Source organism: Sporobolomyces salmoneus (assembly GCF_050403485.1).
Source record: "Sporobolomyces salmoneus JCM6883 DNA, S_salmoneus_JCM6883_v1_ctg18, whole genome shotgun sequence".
Classification (NCBI taxonomy): Eukaryota; Fungi; Basidiomycota; class Microbotryomycetes; order Sporidiobolales; family Sporidiobolaceae; genus Sporobolomyces; species Sporobolomyces salmoneus.
Genome location: NW_027481145.1, coordinates 225,501 through 250,894, shown reverse-complemented (window position 1 = coordinate 250,894; position 25,394 = coordinate 225,501). Strand labels below are relative to the sequence as shown.

Sequence of the window (25,394 nt, the reverse complement as noted above, 5' to 3'; positions counted from 1 at the left end):
CCCAAGCTTGTGAGTCTGATTCAAACAGAAGTCATATTACGGGAATCATTGTTTCGCTAATTCCTCTTGACAGATCCTAATCATTTCCTCCTCTTCATCCGTTTCCACCACGAAAGCTCTCACTTTACTTCCCTCCTTCGTAATCTCCCTAATCCCTTTTCCTTCCGAATTGCGTTTCTCGTCGATTCCGCCCTTCGTTCCAGCCAACTCCTCGATCCACTTGAAATGTTCTAGGACGTCTTGTCGCAGTTTGACACTCTTTTCTCCGATTCCTCCAGAGAACACGATCCCGTCTAGTTGATTGAGAGGTGCTTTCGAAGATAGGATCGAGTTGAGGTAGGAAGAGAGGTAAGACGTGAGATGGGAGAGGTAGAGAGAGTAGACGAGTCGAGCGGATTGAAGGTCGGAGTCTGAAACGTCTTTCGTGTCATCTGATGAAGCAGGGAATGCTCGCGAAGTGATCGTCCCAAAGTTGTTGGTCCCACAAAGGGCTATCGGAGTACGATCTCGTGAGTACGGCGGAGAAAGAAGGAAAGCAAGCGCGAGAGCTCACCCTTGAATCCACTTTCCTTGTTCAAAACGTACTCAGCTTTCGTAATGTCTCTTCCTGACCATTTCACCGTTTCAGAGCAATCCGGCGTATGATGGAAGATCAAACTTGGATCGATTGTTCCGCTTCTCGTTCCTCCCGGTAGGCCCTCTAAAGGAGTAACTCCCATCGTGGTATCCTTACTCTCTCCACCCTGAATCAAGCAGCATGATCCTCCGCTCCCGAGATGAGCCACGACGATGTTGACGTCTGAAGTCGGTTTCTTGAGGTGTTGAGCAACTTGGCGCAAGATCGAACCGTACGAGAGACCGTGGAAACCGTACTTGAGGAGAGGGACCGGAGTTTTGTGATCAGGCGTCGAGATCGCATAAGTGCGACGGTACTGTGGGATAGAGCGATGGAAGAGAGTGTCGAAACAGAGAATCGAGAGAGAGTTCGGGAGAGAGTGAAGGCAAGTCTTGACGATCAACATTGCGTGGTGGTTCTACAGGTAAGGTTTTGTGTCAGTTTGATGCTCTGCCGGGAGTTGAACGAATGGAGGAGCCTGTAACGTACGTGTAGAGGTGCAAAGCTCGAAACTTCTTCCATCCTATCCAAGACTTCCTTCTCCTCCTTGTCTCCATGTTTGATCACGATCGGACCATCAGCAGTTCCACCGTGTACGATCCTGTGCGCAATCAACTTGATCCTTTCCTTCCCATTCTCTCCAAGGACATCCCGTGAAGTAACATCTTTCAAAATCTCCTCGAACACATCTTCGTACGTCGTCTTTGCGTCCAACTCTTCCTTCTTCTCTTCACTCAGGTCGTAAGAATCTTGCTTCGAGGTCGATTGGGCGAAAGCTGGCGAGTATTTGTAGGAATAGGAAGCGGAAGAATCTCCTTGAACGTTATCGGCTTGACCGGAGAGAATCACTTGTCGGTCTTCGTTGAACAAGGTGAACTTGATCGAGGAGGAACCGCAGTTGACGGCGAGCTGAACGTCCTGTTTGACCATCGTCGTTGTCGAACTTGGGGGGAAATTGTTGAGCGACTCTTGGAGGGAGATAAGGACCGAAGGTTTCGGATCCTGGGTGCGTAGTCGAGGGGCAGAGAGGTACAGGAGGTGCTGCTCGTGCTGTGTGCGAAAAGGTCAAGTGAAGGGAAGGTGACAGAACCTGGAGTCGGTCTCGAAAACGATGTCTGACGTCGACGGGGCTCTTCTCCTCTGTCCACCTCGGTCTACCAATCTCGACACTCCCGACCAGACAGCACTTAACTCGCCTGATACGCTCATTCAGATTTCGACCCAGTAGCTCAGCTCAGTGGACAGAGATCCGCCTTCATCAACTTTGCTCCTTCTTCCTTCGCTTCGAACTGGAATCGCCTGGAGAAGTATCGTAAGCAGGCTATACTGGTTTGAGCAAGCTAGACGGCTAGTTACAGGAGCACGAATGGTTCAAAGAGCTCCAGCGCGACCTTTCCCGAGCTTACGGCCATCGATACAATGTTTGCTCGCTGATAGTAAGTCAATGCTCCTAGGAACGCTCGTTCAGTAGGAAAAGACATGCTGATTCGCCAAATTTCGCGGACAGCCGAGAGAAATAAGTTGGAGGAATGTTTCGGTCGTCTCTGCAGCTGATTTCGCCATTTCGACACCATCTCACCAATATCTCACGCCAACTCTCTCGAGGTATCTGCTGCTCTGGCTGCCTTGGTCTTTTGCTTCCTCTCTACTACTCGCTATTCACTATCGCACTCGCTGCTTCGACCTCCTCAGCTCGACACTAGATACTTCGCTTCCTTCCTCAACTCAGACCCGCCAGCGCCAACAGGAGATCACCCTCATTCAATGACTGTACAAAGGATATGAGCGCCTCAGTAACGATCAATCGCAACCGCTCACCCTCCCGACAAGGACGAGCCGGCACCATCTCTCCAACGAATTCTTATGATCCAGCTTTCGCACCCTCACGCTCATCCCCTTCAATCTCGCCTCGATCTCCAGCCCTCTGCTTATCGTCCACCCCTCCTGAAGATGATCGATTCGTCTGTGCAGAAGAAGTCGGGAAACGTTTGAGGGAGCTCTCGAAGTCGTCGAAGCCGGGGCTCGAAATCCTTCATTTACCGCCTCTCCTTTCCCTCCTGCCTCCTTCTCTGAAGCCAGCATCGACGCCGACTTCCTCTTCATCTCTTGCAAACTACACCGATTCGTCCCTCCCATCGATCACTCCCCTGTCGATTTCCCTCCATCGAGCGCTTCATTCCCTTCGACCGCTCACTCCTCTTTACGCAATTTCTCCCTATTCCGAGTCCTTCAACTGGTCAGAACTCGAGCTCAAAGGCTTGACGGAGCAAGAACTGGTACGGGAGAGGGAATGGTACATTGTCGCGTTTAGGAGCAAGAGAAGGGAAGGGTTCACGGAGGAAGAAAGGGAGGCGTTGTATGCAGCTGATCGTGAAGCACATGAGGAAGCGACACAGGTGAGCTCTAAACGATCTGTACTCGTTTTGAAGGCAGAACGCACGGAACTGACTATGCCCCATCTCATTTCGCGAATTTTTCTCTCGCTCCACAGGCTGGAGGTGACTCGAAGTTTTTCCGCCGTGCCTTTCTGATCATTAGCTGACTCCATCTATGTCTCTTTAACTAGGTCTCCTCTGCTATTGGTTCGGTGCACCTCTAAGCTCCGTGGACTCCTCAAGCTCGGATCTTGCTGGTCGAAACTTGGCGACCTGCATCTGGGAATCTCGGGCTTCAGCGCTGCTTGCGATGAGAGGAGAGAAGCACAAGATCGCAGCTCAACTCGCATCCGTGAGTGACTCCAGTTTTCTCCTTCTGGCTGAACTAGAGACTGACTCGTACTTCGCGAGTGTCCGTAAATAGAGGAGTTACGAGAGCTATACATTGGAGAGGTATCTACTACGGAAAGAGCCGGGAAGCAAGAGGATCGAAGTGAAGGAATGGCAGGGAAGAGACGTTCTAGGGATCGGATACTGAGCTTGAATAGTTTCTCGTCCGGTCGTCGTCATGGACACTCTTTGTTGTCTTCTTGTTTCCCGCAGTAGTTCGCCCATCTTCTTTCACTGTTGTTGTACTTTGATTCCGAAATCTGATTTCGAGAATTTGGCTTTGCGAACCTCCTCGGCGGAGCGTTGCGGGAGGACTCTCGAGTGAGAAGGTGCACAGAACGCTCGAAGCCATTCTCGAGCAGATCAAACACCCTGACCGAGCTTGAAAGAGGCTGTTTGAGGAAGGGGTTCGACATCTTTCGAGTCAGCTTGGACTGGCTTGTACTGTCGATTCGCAAAGATCTATGGACTATGCGGTGCGAGCGCAATAAGATCATGTCGGCACGGTAGCGCAGAACACTGGGAACCGAAAAGCAAAGATAGCATTTTCTTCGCAACGTGGGACTATATTGAACACCTCGTCTACGAGCGCGATACCTCTCAATCGAGGTAACAGGTACAACTGCAACGGCACAAATCAGAGTAGACATGACACAAACAAAAGGGCAACCGAAACAAAATTCCGCCTCTCTTCGATCCTTCCTCCACTTCTTTGCAGCGCTCGCCTCCTTCCAGTGTCGACTCCAGCTCACCTACTCCCCTTCAGCTACATCTCTTGCGATCCTCTTCTGCGTCATCCTCTTCATGAAGTCCTCTGAGATCTGACACTCTCCTTTCAATTGATTCGACTGTTCTTCAGTAATCACTAAAATATCGCGATCCTTGGCCGTAAGCTCGACGTTGCCGATCGCAGCGATGAACTCGTCCGTGCGGAAATCCTCCGATAGAGAGCTCAGAGGAGGGAGGTAGACTGATTGGAGGCGAGGGAACTGGCTGGGATCCTTGAGTCGCGAGGCGAAGGCGTCAATCGAAGAGGCACAAGCTTTGTCCGCTACATCTTCGACGATGTTGTTGACGACAAGACGAAGGTTCACGACGCAGGATTCGATTTTCTGTAGGTCCAACCAATGCACTGGAAGGTTGACGAGAATCGAGGCGAGAGGAAGTGAAGGGATGGTGCGCATGGCTAGGAGAGTGATGTCCGACAAGAGGATAACCGAGTCAAGTTGTGGAAGGAGTGAGGCCAGGGTATTCTCCTCCGAGAGGCTTAAGTTTCCATCTCCATTGTCCAAACTCAAGTGACGAAGAGACGGGAAACTTGCAACTGGAAGAGCGTTCGGATGTAGATCGACAGTGTATAAGCCGAGGACTTCGAGACAGGGGAAAATCAAGCGAGAAATCATAGTCGTGTCAACGTCGATTCTGTTGAGGAAGACTCGCGAAAGGTCTGTTCAGCACGGGATGAAGTCAGGGCAACCTCTGATGACCGCGAGCGATACCGCAAGACTTACTCGAGCTATGGATCTTCTCCAGACTCCAAAATTCGGAGTAGCTAATGAAGTGCTTCACCGCGACCAGCGCCGCAGGAACTTCCCCCGAGAGACGCTTCAAGGTTTCAGAGTTTCCCGAATCGTACATCTCCTCGTTATCGTGGCTGAATACGACTGTTTCCACCGAAGATCGTCTGTCGTCCTTCTTGTAGTCCTCCACCAGAAGCGAGAGGGTTTCGATAGATTTGCAAGTTGGGATGCGAACGAAACTGTAAAGGAGAGGTCGAGCAATTTCGTGGAAGACGCGACTAGTGAGGCAGAGGGAGTATAGCGAGGAACGGGACTCTTGTTCAAGTGCTTCGGTGCGGAAACTGCTGGTGAAAGGAGGAAGAGTGAAGTGATCAACGACGAGGCGGAGGAGTTCGACGGGGAGTTGACGGTGCATGGTCGCGAGGGTTCTAGAGTCAATCTCGATCTGCTGATAGGTGTAACTTGCCGCTAGACGTGACAGGGAGGAAGAAGAGAGACCAAAGTTTGATGATCGCTTTCTGCCTCTCCCTATCATTCGACTCGAAACGCCGACCACAACAGCCGCTATGGCTGATAGAAGGTCTCTCGGCGACCTGTCGACCCCGCTAGTGTCTTCGAGGACGTTGCAGCGAGCTTCGGCCGCGACTGTTGGTTCATCAAGAGTCCCACTCCGACGTGAGTCTCCTCGCCTTCCAAGCACTCAACTGCTCCACGACAAGCTAACTGATCGCTGTACGATAGGAGATGCACCTTCCGAATCGATGACGGCACCTCGTTCGTCGACTCTGTTGAGGAGGTCTGATGCTGCTTCTGGGAGTTACTGTAAGTGCTGTTCGTTGGTGGGTTCTTGAATCGAGCTGACCTTGAGTCTGTCCTGCCAGCTGTTCCGGCCTCCGCTTCTCGACTTCCGATTCGACGTCCTTCAGTTTCCGAGGTAGCTCGTGAGTCTCGGTAGCTACTTTACTTCGCCGAGGCAACGAGCTTACAATGTGTCGTGATTGATAGCACCATCCATTGGACGAAGTGCTGGGGGATTGAAACGGACGAGTTCGATCGCTGAATTGAATCAAGGTAGGGAATGTTTCGTTAACAGCTTCTTCCGCACTCGCTGATCCTCCTCAAGCTGTCCAACCATTCTCCTACAGATTCCGAGGCGTCTTCTCTTAAGCGACAACTGGCCCGGGCACTCCGAGAAGTCGAAGAACTGAAACATCAATCCGAACGAACGAAACTCGAATCCCAACTCGCCTCGGAGAAAGCCCAGTCTCAACTGAACGAATCCGCCTCTCGAATCGAGAAACTCGAACGACATCGTTCCGTCCTCCTCGCGAAAGAACGTGAAGCGAGTGAACGGGAACAAGCGAGAATGGGAGAGATCGATGATGGGAAATCTGCGTTGGAGAACGAATTACGAACGGTTAAATCGCAATTGTCGACGCTACAGGAACAACATATCGATTTGGAGGAAGGGTTCAAGGATCTGGAACATGCTGCGAAACAGGCGATGAATGAGGCGAATTCGGAAAAGGCGGCGAGTAAAGCGTTGAGGGACGAATTGGAGACGACAAGACAGGAAGTCGATGAGAAGATTCAAGAGGCGCTGAATGAGAAGAGGAGACGGTTGACGATCGAGGCAGAGCTGGAACAGGAGAAACTGAGAGGGAAAGAATCGGCCGGAACGGAATTGATTCGGGAAGAGCTGCATCGTGAGTCAGCTCGTCCTCGACCTGCTTCGCCTCGGGAGATTTGGTGACTCACGTATTTATGCTCGCGTCAGGTCAAGTATCGCATCTCAAAGCTCTCGAGAAGGACAACGCCAAGTTGAAACGAAAACTCGAGACTTACGAACGACAACACGCGAACGTCGAAGTGCTCAAGGAAACGAATCGATCGCTCGAGAAGAAGTTGCGAGGTCTCGATGAACTACGGCAGCAACTCTCAGCTCAAGCCCTCGAAATGGATGCGCTGAAACGAGAGAGGAATGAATGGTTCGTCCATTCACTCAGACAACGACGAGCGTTTCTTTCGCTGCAGTAAGACTGACAACATGGCTCTACAGGTCGGCATTCGTCAAACCCGAAGATGTCGACACATTCTCCTCCCCTCGCAAAATTACGAAGAACCTCGCAGCGACCCGAATTGAGAACGCTTCACTCCGGGACCGACTCAACACACACGACCTCGAAGTTAGAAGAAGAGATCATATCATCGGACAACTCGAAGAACGAGCGAGTGAACTTGAAATGCGACTCGAGGAGGCGAAACAGAACCTTAAGAAACACGAAGAGAAAGGAAGAGTCGAAAGCCAACAGGTTGGACTACTCAGACAAGAAGTAACAATGTTGAAGAGACACCTCGTGAGCTTTCACCCATTTCTCTCCTTGTCATTCGAGCACGACTGACAAAGCTCGAGCGATTTTCGCTCAATGCAGGAGTCGTACGCTACGGAAGAATCCCTCAACCCCGCGGGAAACTATGACTCCCAAAAGACTGCCCGTATCACCGAACTCGAAACACTCCTCGACGCTCATCAGAAAGAAATCGCTACCCTATCCGAGCAAGTTTCGCATTGGCGAGGACTCGTCGAGCGATACGGGGGCAACACGACAGAGATCATGGATCTCGAAGAGCGGGAAAGACGGGAGAAGGAAGAATCGATTGCAGGGGATAAGGTTGGGAAGAGTTTGGAGGAGCAATTGAGGTTGAACGAAGAGCTTCGACAGGGTCAGTTCTTCCCTCGCTCGCACAATAGTGCATGCGGGAATTCTGACACTGATCGCTCATATCCGAGCAGAACTCGACGAAGCACGCAACGAATTGACTTTGATGGAACAAGAAATCGATTCCCTTGCTGCTCAAGTCGAACAACTCGAAGAGAACCAAGGGATCCGAGGTGCCTACAACCCCGCAACAACCAAAGTACTCGAGTTCCGCGACAGTCCAGATCGAGTCGAGCACGCAATTCGCACGGCCACTCTCGAAAGACTCAAGAACGAGAATGAAGCGTTGTTGAGGAGGATCAGTAATCTCGAGACGAGTGGAGTCAGGACCGGTGGAACTCAGCAAGAACAAGATCTTGTACCGAAAGAGTCCCTGGCGACTCTCAACGCCGAGATTGAACGACTGAAAACGGCAGTCGCTCAAAAAGACAAGATGTTGCAAAGGATCAGTCAGGTGCGTTGCTTCCGTTCCTTCTTCCCGCGCACAACATCAAGCTGAACTTCAGCTATCGTGCAGGCGGTCAAGGAAAAAACCGAAACGATGCGAATTGCGATTTCGAAACTCCTCGGCTATCAACTCGCTTTCCTCGATTCCGGTCGAATCCGAGTCACCTCGGTCCACGCCCCTTCGAAAGATCGTTCGCTCGCGTTCGATCCATGGCCCGAGGGTCCGATGCCGTTCAAACTCGTCAGTGCGCCAGATGAGAGCGTCATGAAGAACGATCAGGTGAGATCGAGTATCGCGTTTTGGTTGGAGGAGAGGAAATCGTTGTCGGGGTTCATGGCGAGTCTTACTAGTGAGTACAGTCCTGTTCTCAGTTGCGTTCAAGTGCCCGTAAACTGACTAAGCAAGAGACTGTTTCGCAGTGACTTTGTATGAAGAATCGACGAAAGGAGGCGTCGTGTATGGCTAGTCGACTGATGTGGATGTCCGTGCAGCTTTAATACTATGTTGTTTCTTTCTCTTTCTTGTGACCTCTCGACCCTGCAGAGCCGCACACAGATTTGGCGGAAAACAGAAAACTTAGCACTCGCTTGATCGCATAAGTCGCTGCCTCGATTCTGAGAAGCTGCGCGCTCTTCTCCATGCCCGGTCATGAGAGCTCAGAACTGATTCTGGTGGAAGCAGCTCGATCACTGCAGCGAGCGATGTCCAAAGCAAGCATGGAAGGCGATTGAGCGAATCGGAAGCGATAGGATTCGACTGGCGCAGATCCGAGCGGACCAGGCATCAGACCAGCCTGAACTGAGCAAGGAACACAGTCACGAAGGAGAGGAAGCGATCAGCGAGGGTTGAATCAGGAAGCGAAAAGCGAACTCACGATTGGCGAAACCTCAGCTTCTTTCCCCATCTCCAACTCGTCACCACTCCAACCATGTTCAGCCGATTAGTGACCAGACAAGCCAGACAGTTCAGCACATCCGCTCGTGCTGGATCCGATGCGCTCATGGTCGTGAGTTCTCCTCCTCCTTCTCCTCATCATTTCGAGATCTACCCTCTCTTCTCTCGTCGGCTGACCCTGAACCCTTCTTGTCGTGATGCTAGCACCGCAACTCTTCCCACAACAACCCTTCGATCCCGTTCTCGTTGACCCCAGAGAACCAAAAGATCGCTAAACAAATCATCGCGAAATATCCTCCTCAATACAAGAAAGCCGCCGTGATCCCTCTACTAGAAGTCGCACAGAAGCAAAACAAGAACTTCACGAGTATTAGCGTCATGAATCACGTTGCGGAAATCTTGGAAATGCCTCCGATGAGAGTATACGAGGTTGCGAGTTTCTATACCATGTCAGTTCTCCTCTGCTCCCTAGTTTTGCTTCGTAGCTGCGAAACTGACTATCGCGCCGGGATGAATTCACAGGTTCAACCGGTTAGCCCTCGAAATCTGCCTTACATTCCCTTTCTCTTCTTTTTCCTAACATTCCTCTCTGTTCCGCTCCCGCAGTGAACCCGTAGGAGACCACTTCGTCCAGATCTGTACGACGACCCCTTGTATGCTCGGAGGATGCGGTTCCGACAAGATCGTCGAGGCGATCACATCTCACCTCGGAGTCGGATTGGGAGAAACGACCCCGGACAAGAAGTTCACTTTGCTCGAAGTCGAATGTTTGGGAGCTTGTTCGAATGCCCCCATGGTTCAGATCAACGATAAATTCTACGTACGTCCCTCCCTCCTCGCTCTCTCTCCTTCTTCTGACGCGAGAGAGAGGAAAGACTGACGAGTTGGTTGCGTCTTGGGGGATTGTATAGGAGGATTTGACTCCGGAGAGTATCACTTCAATCTTGAAAGATTTATCAGCGGGTAAACAACCCAAAACGGGTCCTCATTCATCGAGGAAAGGTTCCGAACCCGATGGTCCTTTGACCGCTTTGACCGAAGAGGTAAGATCGAAATTACTCTCAGCCTCTTGTAGATATTCAAGTGATAGCATGCTGACACCGATTCTTTGATCTGCAGCCTCCTGCACCTGAGAAGATCTTCCTTGCTGAATGGCGATAGACGAAGAGGGTAGAGCTGGAGTTGAGCGAGTATTTCTGTTTCTTTCTTGAAAATGAATTTTTACGTGTCCTTTTCTGTAACCGCATTCACACAATCGGCTTGACGCGCAGAACGAGAGGGAACGATGACACAAGTAGGCGAAACGGGGCGAGAGAGATACGCTTTTCTTACAGGAAATACAATACAACCAGGTGAAAGAAAGAAAAGGGAAAGAGTAACGACTGTGGAAGAAGAGCGAGTCTACAGAAATGAGAAAGGGGTACAACCGACGCAAGAATAGCGGATTCCGTAGATCTAGAGCGAAAGGGGATGATGCGGGATCGAGGCGAAAGCCGGAAGAGCGAATTTCTCTAGACGAGGAGTACCGAGTTGATGCAGCCATCCAATTCCTACCGTCACACGAACGAAAACACGAGTCAATCACCCATCGAGACAAATAGAGGGAGAGAGAAGAGAGATGCTTACAGGGTTATTCGTGATTTGAGCGTATTTACCCCAAACGACTTTACCTCCCGTCGTGACCAATCCTAGCTCTGAAACGTTTACTTCGATGACGGTACCTTTTGTCATTACTCCGAGTTGTGTGTACTATTTGCAAGCGCGCGAGAGGGTCACAAGTCAGGTTTGGGCGAGGGATTGGGAAAAACGGGAGAATGCGAGACGTACCATGGGAGATTGAGGGTTTTTCTTCACGCCGATGATGGGTAGTTGGAAAGTAGCCTTCAACTCAGCTGGAAAAACGAGAAGAGTGTCAGAGAAAGAACCCGAGAGAAGAGATAGGAGAAAATAGCTTACGATGAGTTACATTCGCCTTCTTGTACCTCAACGCGGTAGGCCTAATGAACCTTTCTAGCTTCGGCGGTTTCCTCGTGAAATCTTCTCCAACGAATGTCGCTTTCGTGACCATTCGTTTCCAACCCTTTCTCCTCGTTTTACCCGATTTCAAAACCTTGAACATTTCATCTTCGGCGATACCCCTCACTTTCGGTAACGGTACCGCGAATTTCCCTGCCTTTTCCTTCCTCTTCTGTTTGATCGCACTACTGAGTGCCTTCGCGTCGTTCTGTCCTTCACGATCCAAAAGATAAGTCGGTAAAGCTCCTTCGGGTAACGCCGCCGCATCCTTCGATTTCACATCTCGTTCTTCGTGGGCCTTGATCGTCTTCTTCATAGCGACCTTTTCGGCGTATCGTCGAGCATGGAGAAGTTTCGCTTTGTGTCCGTGGAGAGTTTGCGCTTCCGAAGACGATTTGTGCGCGAGACGTGCAGTCTTTTTACGAGTTCGTTCTTCGTGATCGAGTCGTCTACCATTTCGCTACGTACCCAATCAACCAACAGAGTGTCAGTCTCGAGTTGTTCTGTGATGAAGATTGAGGGAGTGGAGAAAAGCAGAGAGAGAGAAGAAGAAGGAGGAGACTCACGCGGATGGACTCTTCAATGTACTCGTTTTGGGGCATAGCTGATTAGTATCTCTGAGTGGTCGTAAGGTGGGTCGAATGAAAGGTGAGAGAGCAAGAGCAGTGGCTGGATTCTCAGAAAATCTTCATCTCTTCTCCAAATCTTCCGTGCATTCACTCAACGACCGTTTCCGACAAGTCAAGATGCATATCGCAAAGGTGAGCTCTCATTGTACCCTTTAAGGCGCGGACTGTCTCACTAAACGCTACCCTTTCTCGAACTCGCGTAGTTGAAAGTTAAACCTCGGAAGACTCCCTATGTCCAACCCTGCGCCCTCGAACTCACCTCAATGCTAGGATGTTGGGCCTCTTCGGGAGACCTCACGAGTTCGAAAGAGTGTAGGGAAGCCGCGATGAGGTTGAAAGAATGTATGACTAAACCCGTACGTTCTCTTCCTCTCCACTTCCACTCTTATGTTCCGCGCTAGCGAGGTGTACAGAGAACTGATGGAGAGAGATTGAATGTACAGCAAGCGAAAGGAAAACCGAGAGTTTCGAGTATCAATTACCACCTTTCTCGACTATAAACCGTTCTCTCATTCTCTCTCTCTCTATTCTGTTCCTTACTGTGTTGTATCTCCTTTATCATTACGTCTTCCCTGCAAACGCACTCTTTCCGTCTCCCCTCACTTCAGAGCTCGGAGACTGAAGAGAGAGGTTGTGACTACAAAAGTTCCCGAACTAAATCTGCGATTTCTACCACTTTCTTCCATTCGACCTCCTCCGCCTCCGCCCGGTCGCGCTTCGTCCGTTGTTGAGCCTTGTACCGTTCACTGCGTCTTCGCCATTCGCCTGCTTCGCCAACGGAAAGGGTCGGGGAAAGAGAGAGGTGGATTGAGAGGGATTCGAGGAGGTTCAGGACTTGCTCGATCTCGGTGGAGGTGGAGGAAAGGGATTCGTAGACTGTTGACGAAAGGGATCGGTTTATAAGAAGTGCTTAAAGACGAAAGAGAGGTAGAGACTTACTCGATAGCGACTTCTCCAGCAGTGGGAAATTCTCTTTAATCGTCGAATCTACGAGATCCGATGTGATCAGTTTCCCCTGAGTCCTTGGTGTGTGAATATAGTGAACAACTCACCGTCGAAATCGTTAGCGATGATTCTCAATTTCGCTAAACTCATCCAATACTTCGCTTCGATCATCTTTCCTTGTTTCATTTCCCCCCATCCTGTGCCTTCCTCCCCCTTGCTCTTCGTCATCTCCTCCTCTTCCACGGCTTCTTCGTCGTCTTCCATCCCAGCATCCATCACCGCCGCCGAAGAGGCAGCGAGGCTAGAGGTGGAATCCGATGAAAAGATGAGAACCAAATTCTCGATCCTTTCCAACTGTTCCAAACTTCTCTGCGCTTCTTCCCGCGAAGTACACTGAGTCATCTCGATCCGAGATAGTGCGATTTCGATTGTCTGAGAGATTGTTGATGTAGAGTGATTGGTTAGGTTCGAGGCGAGGCGGGAGGAAGCGGATTGATGGGATGCGGAAGGGTTCGATGATGTTGGGGCTGTTAGGCTGAGTGTAGCAAGGCTGTCTTCGTGTACGGGGTGTCCTTCAGACCTACTAGATCCAGTAGAGTTGAATTCAGTTCTTCTTGTCATACTTGAACGAAGCGACGAAAACGCAAAACGGGAGGTACTTACGATACACTCTCCAGCATCTTGAGTACCTGTCTTTTCCATTCCGAATACCCATTGATCGACCCGTTCTTAGAAGTCGAGGGTCCCCCTCTTCTCGAACTTTTCAGTCCAATCCTGGCTCGCTTTCGGTCCGTTTCGATAGAAGTTAGGAGTAATTTCAGGGCTTGGATCGTTGAGGAATCAGAATCTTGCGTCAATAGCTAATGGTCAGTCGATGGGAAGGGTGTCAGTCCAAGTGCGTGCGAGGGAGGGAATTCGAAGACCCTTCGAAAGGCAGCTCGGGAGAGAGAGAGAGAAAAAAGGACAGGACTGACTCGTCTCGCTCTAGTCAGCAGAATTCGGAGCCGTAAATCAGCTGTCGTAGAAGATTCGGAGCTTGTTGATGAGGGTGATACAAGGCTTAGAGCTTCATCCTCCGCTAGAACGAGGTCTTGATAAATCCTCGAGATCGGTGTAATCCCTGGAGTTCACACCGACCCTCACATCATCAGAACCCCTTCAATGAGGTGTGAAGTGCTCAGTATGAACTCACCTAATCTATCCCAGATCTCACTCTGGACAAACCTCAATTCCGTTTCGAACGTGTTTAAATCGATCCTATATTTCGATGCTGCTGCTTTTGACGAAGATGACTTGTTGCTCTTGTTGTCTTTCGAATCGGAAGCGGTTGTTGTAGTTGTTGAGCAAGAGATGGCGAGGATTTGGGCGACGTAGAGTCTCGAGAATAAAGTCGAGATTGGTAGCTAAGCACAAACACTACCGCGACGTCAGCAGGCAGCTCATTCTCGAGATGCGCTATCGACGCAGAGTATACGTACGGGATCATCCTCAAGCGAGAGAAGTGATTGATAAACTTCGAAGAGGATATCATGAGGGTTTGAAAGGTCCTCATCCTGAACTAGCGCTTTGTTCTTGCCTTTTCCACCGCCTCCGTTCGATTGATCTGTACCGTGTGATCCGACTCCCGCTCCGACTTGATTAAGGAATTTCAAGCGATATTGATTCGGGATTCGTTTCAATAGCCTGCATTCCACCGTCTCAAAACTAGTCAGTGATCTTTCTCTGACGTCCGACGAGTGCGGTAGACTCTAATGAAAGCTTGGGAAGAGGAAAAGGAAAAGGGATAGAGGGGCTCACGACCAACACCCTCTCAGCGTCGCTTTTTCCCCGAAACTCCTCGAGATTTTGAAACACTCTTCGAGCGATAACAGGAGTAGATCGTAGTTCCCATGGTGGAAATGCGTTAACGAGGTTAGGAGGAGCGCTTTCGGGTTGGAAAGAGGAGGCGGAGGCGGGAAACTGAGTGAACGAAGGGAGAACGTCAGCTCATTCGTAGAGAAACCCCAGAAGAGGAGTAGTACTCACCTCGACTTCTCGACATGTCGTCGGCTGAGTAACCGATGTCGCTAGTCAGCAAACAAATCCCCTGACGAGATGACGTCCGCTCGGACTGACCTCGATCCACTACTCGTTCCCTTGAACCATTCCCTCGTCCCTTCACACCAATGCGCCAGCTCTTCGAATCCCATCTGCTCGAATTTGAGACAGGTTTTACGGATAAAGATGCCGAGAGGAGAAGTACGGAGGATTGGGGCTTGCGAGATATCGGTAGGCTGCGAGAGAACCGTTCGAGGTCAGCCCTGGTGGAGTATGAGAGGAAGAGGAGGGGAAGCGTACTTCGTCATCTTCGGATGAACAGAGTGGTTCGATATCTGCGACCGAGGAGAGGAATCTTAGCTACAGAAGAGAGAGCTCAATCCAGAAAATGCGAACTGACCATGCTGTACCCAATCTACGATCGCATCTGTTCCTCTTCCCAACAGACTCGAACACTATATACCTCGACACTTCAGTACCGCACGCCAGCTCAGAAGCAGGGGAGAGGGAGAGACTGACTGTTCCTTCAACTTGATTCAACAATACTTGACATTTCTCGTCTACTCCAGCTTCTTTGCTCTCGAGCAGTATGAGCCAGTCGATCCAGTCTCGGGGTAAGATCGTCGGAGGGAAATAGATCTGGTTCAGGAGGGAGGAGAAGAGGTGAGACAGGTGGGGTTGAGGAGATTCCACGGGGAGGGAAACGATCAGAGGAATGAGAGCTAGGATCGGGAGAGCACTAGGGTGCAGAGTCGTAGACATCCTTTCCTCGATTGAGCGAGTTGAAAGTCGGAACCAAACAACCATTCGTCGCGAACTTTCCTGCGAGCGACTCTCTTTCTCTCTCCACCCACTTAATCACGACCAAGATGTTACCGACACTGACAAGAACAAGACTGGTGACTCGCTCATCGATCCTATCCGGTCAAATCCGATCAATCTCTTCGCCGAATCTCTCATCATCATCAATTCTTTCCGTCCCTCTCTCCACCTGCGCAAGACCGCTGCTCGTCTCTCCGACACTTTCAAATACTCTCCTAACATCACTCACACCTTCTCCGTTCCGTTTCCGCCCTCAATCCCGTTTCAACTCCTCCTCTTCCTCCTCTTCTTCGTCTGCTCCTCCTCCTCCACCTCCCGATCCCTCGAGTCTCTCGTTGACAGCCCGCCTGAAATTACTATTCAAGACTCACGGATGGACGGCCCTAACCCTGTACCTAATCCTCTCATTCATCGATTTCTCCCTCACTTTCGTCCTCGTTTGGTCGATTGGTGCGGACCGAGTTCGAGAATTCGAGGATTGGGTCCTCCAACATTTAGGATGGAGAAGAAGAGGAGAGAATGGGACTGGAGAGAAAGGGGTATTGAGACAAAAAGTCGAGGAATGGAAGGAGAAACGTTCGAATCCTGAAAAGAATCTGAAACCGGTGAAGGAAGTGAAGGAGGTTGGGGATGGACAACCGGTGGAATTGGGAACGAAGGAAGTGACGACGATGGGAGGTGGGAAGAAGAGCGCGTATTCGGCGTATGCGACGACGGCAGTTTTGGCTTATGCGATTCATAAGACGGCTTTGTTACCGGTGAGAGTGGGAATCACGGTTTGGGCAACTCCGAAAGTCGTGAGATTGTTGCAATCTTGGGGGTAAGTCCTTATGTCTCTTCATGAAATCGAGACATGGGAAGTTGACAATCCCGTTTTTTGCGCGATTTAGGTACAAAGTAGGTCGAATGCCTGCCACGGCGGAAGTCGCAGCTCAAGCAGCAGCAAGGAAAGTGAAACCGGTGAAGGTGAAGTAGAAGTATGGAAAGATTGCCTCGAAGCAAAAAAGAGAGAAGTATGGAATCGAATTATTCGAAAATCTGCAGTGCAACACCCTTCCCTCGTTCAACTTGCCCTCGGTCTCCCAGCTCAGCGTGCACCTGTCAATGCTACGGTATGCCAGGAGAGTCAGTAAGAACCCAAGCGAAGCACAACACATCAGTATAAGTGGAAAGACAGACTAGGCGAAACGGAAAAAACAGGCGACGAGAAGCTCTCAAGGCCGTCACGACTTCCGTCGTCTATCTAGATCTTGTTCGAGACGACTTGTCTCTTGTTGTGCACGCGAACATCGGGGTTCCGTATCAAATCCTGAAGCAGAGAACCCGAACGTATCGAAGCGAGAAGGAGGAAGAAACCATCGCAGCTCGCAAGCTCTCATGCACTCGCTCATCTTCCGCTCTGTCCGAAAGCTCGTCTGATAACGATACAACATAGCACCAAAGGAGCTCAGAAGTCTATACACCAGAAGTTAACAACATTCTATCGACCTCTCTCCTAAATTTCTCATTCCCGATCCCTTTCCCGCCTATTCTCGTATCCAAATCGATCAACGGATTCCTCACGACATACTCGTTGAACGGTCCCGTGTAGAGACTCCTCAGTAGTGGTCGATGACTCGTAGGAGTTGGGGAAGTCAAGAGAACGAAATGGAATTGAGTTGGAGTCGAGAGGGAATGGAGCTTGTACGTTGATGTAGAGAAGGAATGGAAGGAATCAGATTCCCTGTTACTCGAACGTGTGAGTATCACCTCGAAGGAACGAAAGGAGCTGTGACTGACCGAGAAGAGAGCTTTTTGACCATATTTCGCAGCGAGAAAACCACTCCATATACTAATTTCGCTTCCTCATCAAACGCCAGCCGATTACTCTTGATTACTGCTTCACCTTCACCATTCGGGAGTCCCTCTTGCTCGCCTAGTTGAAGGGAATCTCTGATGAGTGGGGCAGCGAGAGGGGGTAAAACTCCTGGTAAAGTAGTCGGGCCAGGTTCTTTCCTGGCGTGAGGTCCATTCTGTAGGTCGAGAGCAGTTGGAGGAGCGGAGGTGCTCGTTGAAGGGACGGGAGAGGGAGAGGTGTAGAAAGTGCAAGTGCAGTGTTTGTCAAAGATGTAGAGACTGTGAGGGCGTGAGGATCAGCTACCTAGCTCATTCAGGAGCTCGTGTAGTGATTGCTCACCCGTAGACGACCATAGTGAGATGAACCGGTCTTGGAAGAAAGAGAAGAATCGTTGAACGTTGAACCTCGCAACTTCGCAAAGTCGATCGGCTGGCACACCTATGGTCAGACTCTCAGGCGATAGTCTGAAGTGTGCTCGCGTCAAGCCTTTAGGGGCAATTTACGTGCGAGCAGCTCAAGGCTCCGCGCTCTTCGAAACAATCGAGCTTTTTGCATTTTTGTAGCTTGCTGCAGCAAGTGAGCTCAGCAGCGACGGCACAAAACGGTGTCGAGAGTGAAAGATCAGAGTAGACAACCGCGTGCGTGTGACGAGCAAATCGTGGGCCGCCAGAGAAGAGTGTCGAAGACAGAATTCGTTTTGGTTTTCTCTTTGCCTTCTGAGGTTCACGATGCCCACGACAAAGATTGCGACTTCGACTGTACATCGTTAAGGATAGAAGGTACAACATACACATTGAGCTATATATAGTGAACTCCCTCGAGACCGCAGGTTCGGTCGCCAAGTTTGCAAGGAAACGGGATCCAAAAGAAGCTTTCGTTTTCGAGCTCCTTTCGCAAGCTCATTCCTCTGTTCCCGCAGCGGTCGAGCCAATCAGCTCTGAATCTTAGACAAGAGGAAAAGTACGAAAAGAACGAAGAGGAAAAGTAGAAGAGGAAAAATCTCGAAAAGACTTACCCATTTGCTCCTCGGCCTCTCCTCCTTCCTGCTCCCTATTGACCGGTACCGTCAACCCCAATCTCGATGAATACCTCAAAGCTAAAGCGTCCCAAAACCTCGAATCCCCAAACACCGCCTCCATTTCCTCCCTCTCTTCCTTCCCACTTCCATCCTGATCCTGTTCTTCATTCTCTAACAATTCTTTCCAACTTTCCAACTGTTTATCGAGTACGAACGCCGTCAACATTGCCGAGATCAATTGAGAACCTTCTAATGAGATCCCTTTGCTCTGAGCGAGAGGGAAGAGGATTTCGGTGAGATTAGGGTCGAATTCGGAGGGCCAAACGGGGATTTGCCAGTGATCGATTGGGAACCTGTTCGACGAGGGAGAATCGGGAGTCGAGGAAAGGAGAGATGAGAGCCAGGAGAGAACTTGAGGATAGGTTTCGCGAGAAAGGGGAGGTCCGACGGAACCGGAAATGTGGGAGAGAGTGAGGTTCGAGAGAGCAGGAGGCTTCGAGACGATCAATTCGTGAATCAGATCGAAGGATGGAGTCGAGTGAGTCGAGAATGTGAGATGTGTCAGAGAGGGAAGCAAGAGATCTTGAGCGGTGAGACCGGGGAGTGGCACATTGATCTCGAGAGATGAGAGGGAAGTGAAAGGTGTGAAGGAGATGTTTCGAGAAGGTGGGAGGTTTATCGGTAGAGACGTGGAGTAGAGCTGAAATAACTTGAGGCTTTCTAACGATTCGGGACTCCGCAGAGCTGAGAGGAGAGGGGACAAGTTTTGTGAACTCGAAAAGAGGTCGAAAAAGGCGAGGTTTCGAACATTATCGAACGAAGCGAGGACTGTCTGTAGTCTCCGATCGCATAGAGGGCCGACGAGGGTAAGGTCTTTGATTTGATGGATCGATGCAGAAGGGAAACCGTCGAGTTCGAGAGACGAAGGAGGAATCGAAGGAAACAGTTCGAATGCGTTTGTCGTCGATGAGGAGGGGTCGAAAGGTTGTACGACTACCTCGAGCGATTCGAGTGACTTGTACTCGTTGATGAGAGCTAGTCGGTGGAGGACAAAGTCTTCTTGATTGAGTTGAGTGAGGAGAATTGAAATCGTTGCCTTTTTCAATTTCGCTAAACTCGACGGTCCTCCTCCTCCTGCTCGATCTTGTGCGGACGAGAGTAGACCTAGACTCGTACTCATCCAATCTCGACACTTGATCTCCCTCAACCCCTCGAATTTCGTCAATAAATCGCTCCAAATCGTCGGATTCCCTTCAAATTTCGTCAATAACTCCTCGGTACTCTCCATCGCGAAGCCAACGTCGACTCGCTTGACGTATTCTGCCCCTGCTCCTGTCCTCGGGTCGTTGAAGATAGCGGCGAGTCGACTGATCTGGTTGAAGCTGGTGATTTCGAGGTTTTCGAAGAGCGACTGGCGGAAATGTGGAACGAAATGGCGGGAGGGAGGCAGAGGAGGGGTAGGTGATAGGATCCCGTAGACGTTGGACAGGATCTCTGGCGGTAGGGAATGGAGCATCTTGTGTACGGAGGAGGAGGTAACGCTGGAGATCGGATCCCGGAGGAATGCCGAGGTTGAGAGATAGCTAAGTTTTGCTCACGCTGAGCTTGCCGGTTGATCGCAGTGCTGAAGCTTGCTATAGGTGGATTCTAGGTGGCCGAGTGAGCGGAAGAGAGGCAACAGAGACGTTTCGGAAACGCCAGAGAATTCTCAGCCCAGATTGCTGCCTCAGTCGATTCGGACCGCTCGGAAACTATAGTCCAGAATTCGAAGCTGTACTCTTCAAGCTCTTGGGCGCTGAGCTGTAAGTGATCCTCTTCCTCGACCCTTTCGTCCGTCATTCAACTCTCATTGTCCCTTCGAACCAGCTCATACGGAACCCGCCCTTCAAGAGATGTCAGACTCGGATGCATCAGGACGCAAAAGCAAACGAAAGCGAGCAAAGTATGATCGACACGAATTGCCTCCTCTCGCTTCGACGTCCGGTTCTTCTACCCCATCCCTTCCGCCCTCAAGGATTACCGTTGGACGCCAGGACGATACCGGTACGAGAAAAGGCGCAGGCGCAACAGGCAGAAAGGGCGGACCACGAGTTTCAGTTTCTTCGCAAATGCTCAAGCTCACCTCGACTTCTTTCAATTTCCCTCCTTCACTCCCTCGACCGCTGCCCGTCCAAGCTACAACTACATCCTCTTCTCAACAACCTCGTCCTCTCTTGTTGAATCGTCACGAAGCGCGTCTTGTAGCCTCGCAACCGCTTTTTCAACGCGATCGAACACTTCCTTCCGTCCCTCCTTCCCTGATCAAGGTTAACGAGAAACCACTTCCATCGTCACAACAGCATCAACAGACTCGGAAACAGGAGGAGGAGGTCGTACGGACGGACTCGCGAAACGAAACAACCGCGAATTCGAATATCGTTTGGCTTTCGAGTGACGATGAAGCGGACCAGCACGAAGCCGAGGGACCGATCGGACCGAAGAGAGTCGTCACAATCGAGAAGTCAAACAAACGAGATCGTCCTGCCGCTATCGACCTTCAACCCCCTCTGCCGGACCTCGATCTGGAAAGCGAATCGACACGACCTCGACCAATCGCAAGTCGTAGACCCTTGCTAGCTCATGCCGCTCGCAAATCAGCTCCAACTCCACCATACTACAAAGCACCTCGGAAACGTTTGGCGCCAAATGCAGCTCGCAAATCGGCTCCTTCTCACCTTGATCAACTTCAACGCCTCGACTCGGTTGATCCCCTCTCCGAGGATGAAACGGACGTCCATGCTCGATCGTTTCAACGCGGATCCGCTACGACCCAGGGTGACTCGACATCTGCAGCTTCGCTCCCTCCCCCGGCAGTCGAAAGTCGCGAAGGTGGACCCTCGACTCTCGAACGCATTCCTGAGGAGAGTCGTCGGTTTGAACCCCTCGCCAGGGTTCCAGTGTGGGCAATCCGGAAGACTGCACCGCCTCCTCGACGACGACGACGACGAGGCGCTCGGAAAAGCACATCGTGGGTAGATTCATCGAGCGAGGACGATTCGACGACAGATCTCGCACCTCCAATTCCACGGCCGACTTCGCCTTCACATGACGAGCGAAATCCTTCTCCTTCTCGACCAGCCGCTGAACTCGTCGTCGACTTGCAAGATATCCATTCACCAGCTCCCGAACCTTCCGACCTCGACAACACTGTCAAAGCTCCAGAAACTTCTCAACAACTGGATCCTCCGACTGCGCCTGATCAAGCTACGACTTTGCCTGAAGAACCACAGACCAATCGATCGATTCCGACTTCGTTCAAACCCATTCCTCCCGCTTCGTTTCATTCCCATTCTTCTACTTCAATCCTCTCAGCTTCGACTTCAGCAACGACTCTTAACGATGACGAACGACGAACGACGGATCAATCCCCGAAAGGTTTCGCACGGAGTGATACCTCTCCTTCTCCTCCTCTTTCGGCTTTGACGGCTTTGACCGAGGAGGATTTACTCGCTCAAGATACTACGACGAAGGAGACTTCGGCCGTGACGGCTCAAGAGGATGAAAGTGGAGGAGGACGGGGAGGAGGCGAAGACGTTCGAATGCGAATGGAAGAAGAAACTTCGGTCGTCGTCGAACAACCTCCCAACCCTGATTTGACTCTCCCTCATCCGACTTTGCCTGATCCGAGTCTTAGCAATCCGCCACCTGTTTCAAGGGAAAACCATTGGCTGGGTCTCGAAGCGCAAAAATTCTTCCCGAAAGAGTTCGAAACAGTTGGAACTTCGGAAAGAATGCTGAGGAAACGATCTTTGAACGGTTCGGTCATCGTCGTTGAGAAACCAGCAGAGGTTTCTCCGGAACTGAGTGATGTTCGAGGGGGAGACGAGAAGAATGAAGAGAGAAGGAAAGCGAAGGAAGGGGAGAAGGAAAGTTGGGTCAATTGGTTGAGGATTGATCAGGGTCCGAGGGTCGAGACTCCATCGAGTTATGCGTGGGTCGAGTTCATTTCCTCTTCGTCTTTTCGCCGTGTTGACAAATCTCCGTTGCTACAGACCCCCACCTCACTACTGGCACGTTCAAGACCCCGAGGATACGATCAACGATTGGTGAGCTTCCGTCTTTCTCTTCGAGAAGTCGCAATCTGACCGTTCTTATCTGAACAGTATCCATCACAAGCAAGTACTATACACGCTAGACAAGCTGGTAGTCAACACGAAATCGCACAAGCTGAAGGATGACGACTTCCCGAAGGCGACTCTTACTTTGAGACTCGATACCGAAACGACGATCCACGGTTTCCCTCCAACTCTCACTCTCGCTTCCCGTAGTATCCCTTATCCTCTCATACGGTCGCCCTCGTCGTCCAGCAAACCTATACGAAAGAACAAATCCAAACTCACTCTCATTCCCGATCCATCCCATCCTCTCTTCTCGAAACCGTTCTCTCTCGCGTTCGATCCGAAAATCTGTCGAAAAGCCGGTTCTATCTCGATCGTCCTTTGCCTCTCTCTACAACTCGACGAGACAACTTTCGAAACTTCCTACGATCTCTGCTCCGTTTCTTCCCCCATCGACCCTCTCGTTCCGCGCTCAGGCGCTCCTTTCCTCCACTTCGATCGTTCGAAACCAAAATATGGAATGAAGGTCACGATCGATATCGTTCCGTCACGCAAGCAAATCACCTCACCTGAAGAAGCTCGACTCGAGATCGAAAGGAGGTTTGCAAAGCTAGATCTGGACGACACGGGAGTATGGATCCCGGATGCTCAGGCGATGAGGAAAGATGGACCGGAGGTGTCGAAGGTCAAGATGATCGATTTGGGGAGAGATGGGAAATATGGTTATGATTTCATTGTGCGTCTCTCAGTCTCTTTCGATCGATCCAGTTGAGCAACACTGATGGCGTGTTCTGAGAGTATAGACCAAGTTACCTTATCGTACGAACGAAGTTGTGCGAGATTTTCATCACGATTTTCCGGAAGTTACGGCTCATTGGATCAAAACTCAGGACGATGTGCGTAGATTGCGACTGCCACGCCGTGTCAAGGCTGAGCATCGAGACTGATTGGTGTAGCGTATTGTAGGCGATTTCTCGAACGACGAATTCTCCTCAAGAAAAACTCCTCGCGCGAGTTCACATGAGATGGTGCTTGCTCAATCCGTGAGCTCTTACCTCCGATCTTCGTCACTGTCTTTCTAACCTGTTCTCTTCTCTAGGTATCCCCCTGCGACGATCGAACGAGAATTGACATGCTGGATCTACAATGCACCACTCGTTCATCATTTCTCTCTCCGGTTCGACCTCGCTCGGTTCCTTCTCACCGTGCATCTGAAACATCGCTTACTTACGGAGAGCGAGATTCGGCGGGTTCTGGTAGCGTACGATAAGGAGAGGGAAAAGATTGAAAAGGGAAAGAGGAGGAATTATGAGGATTTGAGGAGGGAGGCGATGTGGGTCAAAGAACCGTCCAGTTGAGAGTATGATGTGCTTTGTTGTGTTAATATGCAGCTAGTGGTTATTTGCGCGAAGCCAGGCTCCTTTGAAGTCGAGAGGAGAGTCGTCTTGGGGAGTTGCCAAAGTGTGACGCGGGGTTTGTTAGGTATTGTTGTGCAATACACCGTCTTCACAAGCACGAGAAATCGAACCTCTTGATGACGAGCGAGAAGCGAACCCTCTGAAATGAACTTCTTCAAATTTGAACTTGGTGTGAGAAAATAAAACTACGACTTGGTATGGAGATGGCAGGAAGTAAGGTTTTGGTTATCGAGTCGGAAACAAGACTTATCGAGTGGTTCTGCGAAAACGTGCGAGCAAGGGAAAGTCAGCTTGAAAGCGAAAAAACAGAACTCCCTTCGAGACGGGTAAGCTTACTACTCTTCATCGTCCTCCTCGTCATCGTTCTCTGCCTCCTCATCAGCAGGTTCGACGGGTTGAGCATCCTCATCATCTTCCTCATCTTCATCCTCGTCTGCTCCCTCGAGTTTCGAATAATCAATCTTCTTTCCACCTGCACGAGCGCAAACAAGTCCAGTCAACGGTGTTCTGTTGTTGCGAGAGTACTCTAGTGTACGAGCTTACGAGTTCGACGACCACCTTCAATAATGTTTGAAGCGTCAAGGTGAGCCAAATCTCCCTTAACGTCCTCCTCCTCGTCTTCAGCAGTAGGCTCTTCCTCCTTCTCCTCTTTAGGTTCATCAGCCTTAGCTCTACCACAACATAAACCAATCATGAATTCATCACGTCTCGAATCCGAGAGACAAACGCGTCGGAAACTGAGAGAAGTGAGTTAGAACTGACTTTTTAGCATCCGATTTACCATCATCCTCGGCAGCACGTTTCTCTCCAGTCTTCTTTGATTCCTCCTTTGTAGTAGTTTCTGTCGATTCTTCTTCCGCCTTTTCGAGGGGAGTTTCTTCCGAGCTCTTTTCGACGGGTGCTTCGTCCGAGACGACGGGTACGGGGGTTTCTTCAGTGGTAGACATGTTCAGAAGACCTGTTTAGATGAGAGTGGGAGGAGGAAGGCGGGTTCGTTTTGTTTTGTGGGGAGATTAGGTAGGTGGGAGATCAAGGAGATAAAGTTCAAGCGTGAGAGAGAGGGGGAAAGTCGCGAACGCGTTGGAAGGAAACAAGCAACACGGGTGAGTAATTTGGCGCGTAAAGAACGAGGTGAGGAGATCACGAACAGGAGGCGAGTATATGGGAGGAGAATGAGAGGGAGTTGTCGAAGTTCGGAGCTTGTCGAGCGCAAATTGAACTTGCTCTTTTGGGAAAGTCACTCTAACAAGCCTCTCTCGCTTGCTCGATAACAGCTAGGACCACTTCGGATGCTCTCCGACTCGAGGCGAGGCGAGCGAATGAACAATCGAGTGAAGATCGTGTGCGAAAGTTCGGAACATCGCGGTGACCACTCGCTCTGGAGATCTAGCGACGTCGAAACAGCGAGAGCGTCTCAAGAGTTTCAAGATCGAGGACGAGAGCGAGTGCATGTCGACAGGGACCGAGTCCAGACTCGCATCGAACGAGGGAGAGAAAGTGAAGAAACGAAAACTGATTTGTATGACCTGAAAATTATTGCGACGGAAAGAGCGAAAGACAGCGGAAGTAACCACTGCAGTAAGTAAGTAGAGACTGCGAGAGAGGGTCGTTA

General features: G+C 50.6%; 13 protein-coding genes across 13 annotated transcripts; 6 read left to right on the top strand and 7 right to left on the bottom strand.

The window, feature by feature from the left end:
• Positions 1-45: 45 nt before the first annotated feature.
• JCM6883_005074 (acetate/propionate family kinase) lies at positions 46-1,546 on the bottom strand (the record flags this gene model as incomplete). The annotated part of the gene is made up of 3 exons (XM_076631633.1): positions 46-491; positions 554-1,034; positions 1,106-1,546. The coding sequence occupies 3 exons, from the start codon at positions 1,544-1,546 to the stop codon at positions 46-48; spliced, it is 1,368 nt and encodes a 455-aa protein (XP_076488450.1).
• Positions 1,547-2,397: 851 nt separating this feature from the next.
• JCM6883_005073 (uncharacterized protein) lies at positions 2,398-3,529 on the top strand (the record flags this gene model as incomplete). The annotated part of the gene is made up of 4 exons (XM_076631632.1): positions 2,398-3,012; positions 3,108-3,114; positions 3,183-3,343; positions 3,416-3,529. 4 exons carry the CDS (start codon positions 2,398-2,400, stop codon positions 3,527-3,529), a joined length of 897 nt encoding a protein of 298 aa, XP_076488449.1.
• A 604-nt stretch (positions 3,530-4,133) lies between these two features.
• On the bottom strand, positions 4,134-5,316 carry JCM6883_005072 (uncharacterized protein; the record flags this gene model as incomplete). Its single annotated transcript, XM_076631631.1, has 2 exons — positions 4,134-4,828; positions 4,893-5,316. The coding sequence occupies 2 exons, from the start codon at positions 5,314-5,316 to the stop codon at positions 4,134-4,136; spliced, it is 1,119 nt and encodes a 372-aa protein (XP_076488448.1).
• Positions 5,317-5,467: 151 nt separating this feature from the next.
• JCM6883_005071 (uncharacterized protein) lies at positions 5,468-8,535 on the top strand (the record flags this gene model as incomplete). Its single annotated transcript, XM_076631630.1, has 11 exons — positions 5,468-5,576; positions 5,643-5,723; positions 5,783-5,842; positions 5,907-5,972; positions 6,047-6,607; positions 6,679-6,889; positions 6,961-7,258; positions 7,334-7,625; positions 7,696-8,075; positions 8,139-8,418; positions 8,489-8,535. The coding sequence occupies 11 exons, from the start codon at positions 5,468-5,470 to the stop codon at positions 8,533-8,535; spliced, it is 2,385 nt and encodes a 794-aa protein (XP_076488447.1).
• A 462-nt stretch (positions 8,536-8,997) lies between these two features.
• On the top strand, positions 8,998-10,124 carry JCM6883_005070 (complex I 24 kDa subunit family protein; the record flags this gene model as incomplete). The annotated part of the gene is made up of 6 exons (XM_076631629.1): positions 8,998-9,075; positions 9,168-9,412; positions 9,486-9,494; positions 9,570-9,783; positions 9,875-10,006; positions 10,083-10,124. 6 exons carry the CDS (start codon positions 8,998-9,000, stop codon positions 10,122-10,124), a joined length of 720 nt encoding a protein of 239 aa, XP_076488446.1.
• A 350-nt stretch (positions 10,125-10,474) lies between these two features.
• NSA2 (rRNA-processing protein NSA2) lies at positions 10,475-11,581 on the bottom strand (the record flags this gene model as incomplete). The annotated part of the gene is made up of 5 exons (XM_076631628.1): positions 10,475-10,513; positions 10,590-10,712; positions 10,791-10,855; positions 10,920-11,439; positions 11,546-11,581. 5 exons carry the CDS (start codon positions 11,579-11,581, stop codon positions 10,475-10,477), a joined length of 783 nt encoding a protein of 260 aa, XP_076488445.1.
• Positions 11,582-11,725: 144 nt separating this feature from the next.
• JCM6883_005068 (uncharacterized protein) lies at positions 11,726-12,108 on the top strand (the record flags this gene model as incomplete). Its single annotated transcript, XM_076631627.1, has 3 exons — positions 11,726-11,740; positions 11,812-11,964; positions 12,052-12,108. The coding sequence occupies 3 exons, from the start codon at positions 11,726-11,728 to the stop codon at positions 12,106-12,108; spliced, it is 225 nt and encodes a 74-aa protein (XP_076488444.1).
• A 137-nt stretch (positions 12,109-12,245) lies between these two features.
• JCM6883_005067 (uncharacterized protein) lies at positions 12,246-15,352 on the bottom strand (the record flags this gene model as incomplete). Its single annotated transcript, XM_076631626.1, has 13 exons — positions 12,246-12,484; positions 12,548-12,595; positions 12,661-13,133; positions 13,217-13,413; positions 13,528-13,673; positions 13,746-13,956; positions 14,032-14,236; positions 14,351-14,512; positions 14,579-14,602; positions 14,669-14,826; positions 14,891-14,925; positions 14,991-15,045; positions 15,110-15,352. 13 exons carry the CDS (start codon positions 15,350-15,352, stop codon positions 12,246-12,248), a joined length of 2,196 nt encoding a protein of 731 aa, XP_076488443.1.
• A 107-nt stretch (positions 15,353-15,459) lies between these two features.
• NAT2 (Nat2p) lies at positions 15,460-16,387 on the top strand (the record flags this gene model as incomplete). Its single annotated transcript, XM_076631625.1, has 2 exons — positions 15,460-16,232; positions 16,303-16,387. The coding sequence occupies 2 exons, from the start codon at positions 15,460-15,462 to the stop codon at positions 16,385-16,387; spliced, it is 858 nt and encodes a 285-aa protein (XP_076488442.1).
• Positions 16,388-16,867: 480 nt separating this feature from the next.
• BET5 (TRAPP subunit BET5) lies at positions 16,868-17,602 on the bottom strand (the record flags this gene model as incomplete). Its single annotated transcript, XM_076631624.1, has 3 exons — positions 16,868-17,135; positions 17,192-17,527; positions 17,589-17,602. The coding sequence occupies 3 exons, from the start codon at positions 17,600-17,602 to the stop codon at positions 16,868-16,870; spliced, it is 618 nt and encodes a 205-aa protein (XP_076488441.1).
• Positions 17,603-18,148: 546 nt separating this feature from the next.
• Positions 18,149-19,783, bottom strand: JCM6883_005064 (uncharacterized protein; the record flags this gene model as incomplete). The annotated part of the gene is made up of 2 exons (XM_076631623.1): positions 18,149-18,186; positions 18,265-19,783. 2 exons carry the CDS (start codon positions 19,781-19,783, stop codon positions 18,149-18,151), a joined length of 1,557 nt encoding a protein of 518 aa, XP_076488440.1.
• Positions 19,784-20,159: 376 nt separating this feature from the next.
• On the top strand, positions 20,160-23,722 carry JCM6883_005063 (uncharacterized protein; the record flags this gene model as incomplete). The annotated part of the gene is made up of 6 exons (XM_076631622.1): positions 20,160-22,237; positions 22,299-22,352; positions 22,410-23,100; positions 23,168-23,260; positions 23,331-23,407; positions 23,464-23,722. 6 exons carry the CDS (start codon positions 20,160-20,162, stop codon positions 23,720-23,722), a joined length of 3,252 nt encoding a protein of 1,083 aa, XP_076488439.1.
• A 395-nt stretch (positions 23,723-24,117) lies between these two features.
• JCM6883_005062 (histone H2A.Z-specific chaperone CHZ1) lies at positions 24,118-24,729 on the bottom strand (the record flags this gene model as incomplete). Its single annotated transcript, XM_076631621.1, has 3 exons — positions 24,118-24,254; positions 24,326-24,453; positions 24,545-24,729. The coding sequence occupies 3 exons, from the start codon at positions 24,727-24,729 to the stop codon at positions 24,118-24,120; spliced, it is 450 nt and encodes a 149-aa protein (XP_076488438.1).
• Between the last annotated feature and the right edge of the window lie 665 nt (positions 24,730-25,394).